At 35.6% G+C, this 10,557-nt stretch overlaps 1 protein-coding gene across 1 annotated transcript; it reads left to right on the top strand.

Annotated features, from left to right (window-relative positions):
- Positions 1–477: 477 nt before the first annotated feature.
- Positions 478–9,306, top strand: LOC135106385 (autophagy-related protein 101-like). Its single transcript, XM_064015349.1, has 7 exons — positions 478–626; positions 1,178–1,291; positions 3,345–3,506; positions 3,851–3,949; positions 5,131–5,245; positions 5,759–5,925; positions 7,727–9,306. Exons 2-7 carry the CDS (start codon positions 1,262–1,264, stop codon positions 7,808–7,810), a joined length of 657 nt encoding a protein of 218 aa, XP_063871419.1. The 5' UTR covers positions 478–626; positions 1,178–1,261; the 3' UTR covers positions 7,811–9,306.
- The last annotated feature ends 1,251 nt before the right edge of the window (positions 9,307–10,557 follow it).

Here is a 10,557-nt window from a genome sequence, read left to right as displayed (position 1 = left end):
GCCACTACTGATGTGAGGGAGGGACGTGAGGAGCATTATAGTGTTATCCTCACCTTCTTCACCCCCGTTTAAGAAGTTGTCCCGAGAGGCATTTCTTGTGTGTGTGTGTGTGTGTGTGTGTGTGTGTGTGTGTTTATAGTGCGTGTCTGATGGCGAGTAATGCTTTAATTTGTGATGGATTATTGAGTTAAGGTTGAATCAACCGCTTCACCGTCAAGACATGAACAGCATAGTATAATTTGTTTGAACTCTCTCTCTCTCTCTCTCTCTCTCTCTCTCTCTCTCTCTCTCTCTCTCTCTCTCTCTCTCTCTCTCTCTTTGTGTGTGTGTGTGTGTGTGTTAAGGAGAATCATCGTCAGTTATGCCTCGATTGTATTTTGAAACCTTGAGAGGGAACAGTCTAGGATCGAACCCTTGACCGCACACTCAGCTACACGACTCCCAGGTGAACCATATGAGATCACTGTGGCTCAAGTGGGTGTTAGGCGTCCTTGACCGACCTACTACTGCACTTCAAGAGGAGATTGTATGTATGTCACGATCTTCAGAGGAACAGTGAAGTTGGGAATCCCTCGAAAAGTCAGTAAACGAGCCTCGAGACTAGAACATTCCAGTTACGAAGTCAGGTATCGTCCAGTGCAAGGTTCAGTGCTTGCGTTGATTGCTTTCCTTGTTTTTTGTTTTTTTTCAGGGCCTTCAGTTCCTTCAGTTTTCCCTGGAAATACACGTTTTCTCTCATATACATGAAGCATAACTAATCTATAGGCAGACGCACGTAAATTTTCTTTCTCTACATTCATAAGTTGTTTTATATTACAAGTTTACCATTAAATTAATTATGGCTTAAATGTTACCATGTGTGCACAACACGATTAAAGTATATTGCTTATCTCGCTGCTGAAATGATCCCTTTCTTACATTATTTTCATTTCATATATGTTTAGTATCATTTGTATTTACCTTTATTTAAAAACATTTACATGGCATAAATCATGGCGAACTGTTGAAATTTTCTGTCTATAGGTAGTTTTAGTGAGTATTAATTCATCACTGTATTCTTGCAGATAAAGTTTATATTGTCCTCTTTGCATTCATCTTGATATTAAACCTTTATTTTTATCTGAATTTTAAAGTATCGTTGTGATGCCCTTAACTTGCAGTGTTATTGTGGCTGCAGATAGTGTGTTGTGGTATTGCGGCAGCCCCGTGACGGCTGCCATAGGGGGTCAGCTGTTCCCCGACGCACCAAAACAAAGCCAAGATGAACGCTAACACGCAGGTCCTCGAACTAGTGAGTATTTAAGCTTCTCTATATTTATTTCCTTACTTTGTACGAGTGCCAACTGCTGCCACTGCCACCTTCAAGTGAGGGGAACATGGTGAATGTAGTGTAATATTGGTAAACGAAACTTGTGAGGGAATTATTTGGTTATCAATGTGGCGGACCTGGAAAGGCTCAATGTTTACTTCCCCCATTGTGAAGGTGGTGGTGCAATCCTCCTGTCTGACTCAGCACCCCACCAACGCCTCCTGGATTATTGATGTCTGCTTTCACATTGACGTGCCTGTTACCATTATTAAGTGTAGTTTAATTGCGTTATTGGACAATACACGACACTTATTAATAAGGTTCCTAAGTTTTACGTCTCGCTACTTGCAGCAATTCAAATTCTGGCTTATCCTGTAGAATACTGATTATTCAAGCTGTAAGTTTTTCAAAATTTGTGTTTATTAGCATTCCTCACTAAGGATAATTTTTTTTTTTTTTTATGGGTAGAGGTATATAATTTTCAAATTTTAATTTATTGTGTCTTATTTCTTCTGGAATGTTAACATTTTGTAATGTTCCTTATAAGTCTTTGTTTTTATGAGATTATGTACTTACTGATCTGTCATTTTAGGCTTGTTTTCCATTTTATTTTTATTCACTCTTCCTTTAGAGTCCACTCTTGAACATGTTTTACACTTTGTGTTAAATTTTAAAACCCATGTCTGGAATCATTTCATCATTTGATCCCTCTCTTTCTGTGTGTTGTTGTTTTTTTCTACACAAGTCATATGGTTGGGGAGGTCACTAATACATGTAAGGAAAAGTAGTGATTGGCTTACAGATCCTTGTAGAACCCATTTGGTTTCCTTGGCTTAGATAGATAAAAACCCTATTCACTTCTGTGTGGACTTGGTCAGATGGAAACTTCTGTCTATCTGTATTTATCTCCCCTCAGGGGAGATATGTACAAGTGATAAAACATCACTAGACAAGAAAATTAATTTTCAAAGCATTTTGCATAACAAGCACAATGTCTTCTAACTCTTAATGATGTACAGATAGGTAAGCCATTGAATATTCAACATTCATAACACTTCCATAATCTTTTTAATGTTCTGGTTACTGTTCATACATCCCTCATCTCGTTGCATTATGCATCTTACACCACAAATGGCCATTGATTAGAAGGTCAGCAGATTAAAAGTTAATTGTGGATGTAAATACAGAAGTGCATAAAAAAAATAAATAAATAAAATGCATTTAATTCATTACTTCATAATATGAGATCCTTGAGACCTAAGGATTGCCATATTGGTGATAATTCCATGATATAAAGGGGTTGCCATTACCTGCTCTTATAATATTTTATACAGACTCACCAAAAGTTGATTACTGAGGGGAATAAAGTTAACTGAAAGGAAATTTTTTAAATTTATTTATTTTTATTTGTTTATTTATTTTATTTTATTTTTTCTTATTATTTTTAATAGTTCCACAAAACAATTAAGAACATGAAATAAGGGAAGCTTCAAGAAGCCATCAGGCCTACACATGGCAATCCCTGTATGTAGCATACCTGCCTATTTCTACCTTGTATGCCCATCCATAGATTTATCTAATCATCTTTTAAAACTTCCAAGTTATTTGGTACTAACAGGCTGATTACTGAGTCCATTAGGATCTTTGATGGGGGATCCAGGGAGGTGCAGCCCCCCCCCCCCCACAGCTAAGTTAGGTTACATTAGATTAGTTTCCCTGGGTAGGGGCTGGGGCAGGGGGGGGGGTTCCCTGACTAGATTAGGGAGATAAGGGAATTATGGTCTAAATCTAAAAATTTACCATTTCTTGTTCTATCCAGTTTACTGGTCCTGAGAATTTTGTTTATGTCACCCTTGTTATATCCCTTGTACCACTTAAAAAATCTAGGTTTTGTCAACTTTGGGAATTAGTGATTATGCTCATGGAGAGCCTGCCAAGATAAGTGATGGAAATGAATTTCAGATTGCCAGATTAACGATGGACAGCCTGTGAAGGAGAATAATTATAAGATATTCTTAATGCTTGTTTCTTTTAGAATGTGGAGGGGAGGCAAGTGGATGAAGCAGTGCTAAGTCTTTTCCACACACTGCTCTTCCATAGATCTACAGGAAAATTCCACTACAAAAATGATAACACATATGCGGTTGGCACCATTGGATTCCAAGATGTGGACTGTGACTTCATTGACTTCACATATGTAAGTCTTCATGAAGATTCTCTGTTGGATTCAGATGATGTAAGAAAATTTATATTTCATGTATTTATAAGTCTGCGATACTTAGCTATGAGTTCATCATCTTTCATAAGTGATTTACAGAGGTAGGAGGGCATGGAATACCATATTAAGAAAATGTTTGTAGTTATTGGTGTTCTGAACTGTGTTACAAGCTTCAGAAAAAAAAAATAAAAATTCTGAAAAAGTGAGACAACTTAATGCAGAAATTGTGGTCAAAGAGAAGACACAAGGCTGGAAATGTGCCTGCTGTGACCATCAGAGTTGTAATGTAATCATGAGATAGACTAAACAACACCATCTTGCAGGTGCGATGTTCCTCAGAGCAGCTAGATCGAAGCATCCGCCGTGAAGTTAGTGGCTTCTGTGAAGCCATCCGGGCACCAGATGCACCTCCTAGTGGGCAGGTGTGTGTCCTTATATTTTTAAGACTTAACCAAATGCCAACTTAGTCATGTAATGAAGCAATGAATGATTCAGTAATCCCTCATCTCTCATGCATTCATCTATTGTGCCCTCAGTACATCATGAATTTTTCTGGCTAATATATGTAAATTTATATTGTGAACTCATCAGCATATTGCAGAGTTCTGCAGCTGATAAGTATTTATATTTTTTTTTTTAGATTTGAATTATTTCTGTGATGAAATAAGCATTTTCTAGCCTAAAAATTAATAAATTAATAAATAAAAATAAAGATATAGTACAGTACTGTACTGTTTAACACATTAATTAAAAATATATCAAAGGAAAATATGTAGTGTACCATAGATGAGTAAACAAAGAATAGCACATACTGTCATCATCATCATCAATCAAGTTGTAGAAGCTTCAGAGATGAGTATACCGAGTTTAATTTTTATACATAAGGATGTATCTGAAAGTAAGTTTGAGTTTAAAAGTGTTTAAGAGTGTAGAAAAGGTTTTATAAGTGAAGAGGTGGTGCTGTCTGTGCTGTGATGACATCACAACAAAAATGGCTGCCTAGCCATACTTGTGTTGATGTTATGCTCGCTCATTTATTGCAGATGAGTGCAATACTGTCCGCATACATACAATGACTTGCATTAGTAAGTAAAGTACAGAGTCTTAGATATATAAAAGAATGAAAATAAGGAATATGGGATGGGTAATTAATTAACAGATCTTCACCAAGAACCTCATTGCTGAAGACAGCAAGTGCTCTGTAATACAAATCGACAAGTGGATAAGTGTCAGCCACATGTTTACTGCTGCAGAGTTAGGTGGAATGTGGCTATTTCCATGGCAATGTTAATTATTTGTTTACAGTATCCTGGGAGGTGCTGAAATTCATTCAGTTGGGTGACTTGGCTGACCTTGGGCCACCAGAGTCATGCTACTGAATGCAGCCCTGTTTCTACTAAACAGATTTTCACCTATCGCAGGGGTTTTGGAACGTAACACCCGCGATAGCTGAGGGATTACTGTACAATAAAACATCTTGATCTTGTAATGGTTGTTACATGAGGCAGGATTTTTATTAAATAATTTTCTAGTAGCTTCTATTTTGATACATTGTGCAAAATGGAGAACTTCTTTGCATTCATGACATGTATTTGCTACACAGGTTGCTTTAGAATTCTACCAACGGAAGCGTGGCAGATGGCCCTTTGCCACAGAAAGTATCCCCTGGGAGGTGTGGACCCTCAGAATTAATGTGGTCTCCTTGAACAATGAGCATGGTAAATATTAATATTTGATGGAATAATTTTTCCAAACTTGGTAAGAGTGAAAAAGGAGTGGCATTATTTATATAGAAAGTTATCTGAATTCTTTCTTGTGAAGATTACTGTGATATTAAACATATGCTTGGAAAGTGTTGAAAACTGTGTTTAAATACATTAGTATGTATGATTTCATATCAGTGAGAAAAATATGAAATGCAGCAAAGTGTAGGAATGTGTGAAAAAAAATAGTGAATTGGGAATAGTATCATATTGTGTCAGGTATGCAACTTATTTGTTGTTAGTTGTTACTTTGCCTTGGGATTTCATTTGTTTTTGTTTTTACCTTGGATGTCACCTGCATATGAAGGAATTTAAATGATTAAAGTGAATTTCAGAAATATGAAATTCATGGGTAAAATAGCTTTATATTTCATTACCAAGATAATTCTGTAAAAATACAGTCTTTGTTTCATAACTTTCCCAATGAAATTTTTATATGTGATATAAATGTTTGTATTGTTTATCCAGAACGGCAGATCTGGCGAGAGAAGGTTGGTGAGACCCTTGGTGAGCGCCTCCTTCGCATCACGGACACACTCAACAGACATGACTACATACCCTCCCCGCCCAACCAGTCAGATATTGACTACATCTATGACACTAACTATCCTGATGTCCAGCCATTTCTTTTTAAGGTAAGAATATTATACATACATACATAACAGGCAGGTTGCTGTTAATGCTGGAGTTTGGTTTCATTATTGGCCCATGTTATAGTTTTAATTAAGGCAATAGTAGAAAAGGACCATAGTTTCGACCTGACTGAGAGAGGCCTCTCAAAAATTGTGATGAAATACTTCCAGAGTACTTTTTTTTTTTTTTTTTTTTGTGTGTGTGTGTGTGTGTGTGTGTGTGTGTGTGTGTGTGTGTGTGTGTGTGTGTGTGTGTGTGTGTGTGTGTGTGTGTGTGTGTGTGTGTGTAAATTAAGGCACTAAATATGTAAGAGTTCATAAAACATCAAAAGGATAATGCATAAAAACTGGCACAGTATAGTAAGAATCATCAAAACCCCACACTTAGCCATTGCTTACATACACAGCTGATGAAAGCTCACTGTTGAGGTCACTGTGGATGGTGGCAGCAGCAGCAGCTGCAGCCTGTCCTATTCCTCATTCAACTCACATCACTGGGTATGGCGGCAGCAACTACAGCCTGCCCTTCTCACTACTCACACATCACTGTGTGTGGCAGCAGTGCACTTGCTCACATGATATTAGTTTTTCTACTCCACATAACAGACTTGTCTGTGGTTTGTTGGGGTCCATCACCACATTCAAATATGATTTGGAAGCAGTGACCTAACTATATGTATACACATTTTTCTTTTTCCTTTTTTTCTTTCCTTTCCTTTCCTTCCCTTTCCTTTTTGCCTTTTTCTTCAACAGTTTCTAGCCAAGAACAAAACAGCAGTAAATTTTTATGCCAGTTTCAAAATAGGTTAGTCCAAAAGAATATCCAAAATTACAAGAAATGTCTTAAAGCCTCCCTCTTGTAAGTCATGTATGGTAGGTAAAAATTAATCAGGCAGTTTCAGAGTCACCATTGCATTAGGGAGGTGGACAGAATAGGAGCAAGAAAAGTAGAAAGCCTTGTGCAGCAAGGCAATTGGAGTGGGGTAGGCATGTAGTTAACAAGATCAGAAGAGTACTTAGCATGAAAACACCAATAGAAGATAGTAAGAGATACAACCCTGTGGGAATGAGAGAGAGCCTGAAGACAGATAGTTAGAGGAGAGGTGACGAGATGAAGTGCTCCTGATTCTGCCTGCTCAAGAGGCCAGTATGAGTAGAATTCTCCTATATATGTGAACTAGTCCATACATAGACAGATCAGATTATTGTAATGAGTTGTCAGTTTTCCAAGGAAACAAAACTGATGAGGCCTTATCATTGAGACATATACTGAATCCAGCAAGGTCATATGACTGTATGATAGACACACATTCAAGCCCATCACTTCATCATGGCCATTTTTTCATTCATGCTGTCACAAATTTAAACTTAACCACAAATGTTCTGGTCATTGCCCCTTTTGTAATTAGTCAGCTGAAAAACTAACAGGTAGCAAGGATTTTTAAATTAAATTGTATGTCAACAAACCAGTTTATTTTTTTGTGAAATGGACCCTCAATATATATATATATATATATATATATATATATATATATATATATATATATATATATATATATATATATATATATATATATATATATATATATATATATATATATATATATATATATATATATATATATATATATATATATATTTCAGCTGAGTTATATGTATGATTATGAGGGTATTATAATAGTTTTAATTAGAAATTAGAAAAGCTTTGTTTTACATATTTTCTGTAACTTTCAGAAATGAAATCAAGACATTATTAGTAGCTGATGAGTGACTGGTAAATATAATGTGTTTGATTTGTTTGCAGGTAAACTACTCTGTCTCTCCTCCCAGCAATCCTTCCACCACTACCACTATCAAGAAACTGCTCAAGGACACCTTAGCACTATAACATTGGCTTTGTCCTAGGTTTCTGCAGCATTTGTGTTTCTGCTGAGATGTGAAGGTCAGTCAAGTGAGGTTAATAGGCTGCTGCTGAGTATGATGCATACTTGCATTGTGTCTAGTGGGTCTTGTGAGAGGTCTTGGGAGTGACCTTATACATTGTGTTGGTCACAGAGCATTGTGAAATTGTGGTTTTGAGCTGTTTAGCCTTCACCATATATGTGTGGTATGGATACATGAAAAAGGTTTTGGTAATGAAGGCATTTTCATAAATATTTTGGGAAAATAAAGAAGAGATGTATGTTAGAATATTCTAAATTTGAGATTTTTAACAAAGTAGGTTATATTTCTGGAATTACTGGCTTATAAGACAGTAATTTTCTAATTTTATACCCACATGTTAATCCATCCATCAATATAAACTTGCAGTTAGTGGGTAACTGTGAGTATCAAATGATCATCTTGGTATAATTTCATCCCTTGCAAGCCCAGCTGATTGTAGTTTATGCAGGGGTAGTGGGCAGCAGCTGGTGCTTAAGAGTTGGTTTGATATAAGTATGTATGTAAAACAATATCATAATTCAGTCTGGTTCAAATACAGACAAGAGCAAACAGAATTCCTGTCGATAACACAATTGTTGGGACATATGTAGTGAGGAAGTAAAATGGCTGTGTCATGAAGATGACAGTGAGAACCCCTAGAACTGGTAGGAATGGCCCACTACCACCACCACCACCACCACCACCACCATCAGCATATATTTTAGTACAAGTTAGGATGGCATGCAGTGATTCAGCATAGAATTGCACCAGGATTCATTTGAGCATAAATCTACAGTTCATATCATCAGGTTGTGTGAATGTGTGCTTCACAAATGGCATGGCTTGTTACCAGTTCCCATGAGCTGATGATGAAAAATAGATAATTTAGCTTTTGAGGAGAAATTGTGGGAAGATTCCTTCATCCCACTTGGGGTAACATAACATGCTGAGCATGGATTTTTTTTTTTGCTTGTCACAAAGTTTGCTTTACTTTCTGTTCAGAACTATGAAATATTTCTTTTTAACTTGCTGGTATATACCTGTTGTGTGGTGAGCCCCATGATCCCAGCTCCCACACACCAGGGACATCCTTACCTCACTTGTTATTTTACCTCATAAACATTGTAATCGCATAAATGGCAAGTTGAATTATAGCTTGATTCCATTATTATATAATAAGTATTTTGAATAATACAAGATCATACACAACTGTAAGCATTCAAACACATACAGTGAGGCCTTGACATATGATGAAATTAAAATGTGACAAACAGATGCCATTGTTGTCCATGCTTAGACTTAATTTTTCATATAATGCAGTAAAAAATATAGGCTTTGGCGGCTGAGTGAAGGCAGCACACTGTACTAAAACAAGCAGCTGTGTGAGGTACACAATTGGTGCTGTGCGTTGTTACAACCAAACAGTGTTACATTCTTATGATGTAAAATGAATAAGTATTCTATATAAGGACAATGTTAATGCCTTGTTATCAGGTTGTTTCACTGCACTGTATAAGAACATGATACAAACAGCAAAAGTAAGTGTGGGGTATGTTCTATCTATTTATTTATTTTATGTTATTTTATTTTTATTATTTTCTCCAGGCTGTTTTAAGAATTAAGTTTGAAAGTGGTAATTAACTGAAATCTTGAAGCCATAGAATAAAGTCAGTATAGTGAATGTTATGTTGGGTTAAAAACAGTATTTCTAGGATACGGTGGATCTTTTGAATCATATCTTAGGGCCTCAATGTATTAGTGAAAGTGGCAATACACTGTCGCCAGAAATAGTGACAAGCTGATGATTAATTGGGTGATTGTTCTAATGCAGAGCCTAGATGAGAGAATGACGTGCATTGATTTCCATACAAATGTTCCTTGACTCACCACCCTTCATGGAATTATTTCTGTCATATAAATAACACCTGGCAGCTTTCTTATCCTCTTGTAATAATTTATTATGCTTATATATATATATATATATATATATATATATATATATATATATATATATATATATATATATATATATATATATATATATATATATATATATATATATATATATATATATATATATATATATACTCGTATATATATATATATATATATATATATATATATATATATATATATATATATTTGAGTGTTTTTTCAGCATCCATGGTATGTATACATATATGTGAATAGCAATGCACTGAATGTATGAAAATTACAGCATTCCTCATCTCAATTCTGATAATAATCAGCACACTGATAAACAAAGAGCATCTTTAAGCATGATTCACATGGACCTATACTATATGAATCATAATTTTTAATAATGTGCCAAATCTATGAATGAGGCAGTTGGTGATCTTGTCTATGTGGAGGTAGAGACTGAGAAGGTAAGAGTCCAGAGGGAAGAAACACTTGATTCTCTATTTGTGTTTGTGATACAGGTGGGTCATTCTTTTCAGCTCTGAAGATATATTAAGGTTATTATGCCACCATTGGTGTGGTAACGAAAGATTGTCAAGAATGGTATAATGTTTGATATATACTGTTCATTTCTCATTATGCTGTTGTTTGCAAAGTTAGCATGACTAGCATGATTAACAAAAAAACTAATTCTCTCTAATATTCCATAAATATCCAGTATCTTTTATACTTGTTACTATAACAAAAATATCAATGCTTCACAAATATAGGCACTTTATAGCAAATAACATA

The sequence above is a fragment of the Scylla paramamosain genome, chromosome 13 (assembly GCF_035594125.1).
Source record: "Scylla paramamosain isolate STU-SP2022 chromosome 13, ASM3559412v1, whole genome shotgun sequence".
Classification (NCBI taxonomy): domain Eukaryota; kingdom Metazoa; phylum Arthropoda; class Malacostraca; order Decapoda; family Portunidae; genus Scylla; species Scylla paramamosain.
This window is presented reverse-complemented; position numbering and strand designations above follow the sequence as displayed.

What these genes read in the sequence shown, in the direction of transcription:
- LOC135106385 (XM_064015349.1), top strand. Translation starts at nt 1,262, where the DNA reads ATGAACGCTAACACGCAGGTCCTCGAACTA. An exon ending in ATGCACCTCCTAGTGGGCAG is followed by an intron (nt 3,950 to 5,130) that starts GTGTGTGTCCTT and finishes TTTGCTACACAG; the next exon opens with GTTGCTTTAGAATTCTACCA. An exon ending in TCCAGCCATTTCTTTTTAAG is followed by an intron (nt 5,926 to 7,726) that starts GTAAGAATATTA and finishes ATTTGTTTGCAG; the next exon opens with GTAAACTACTCTGTCTCTCC.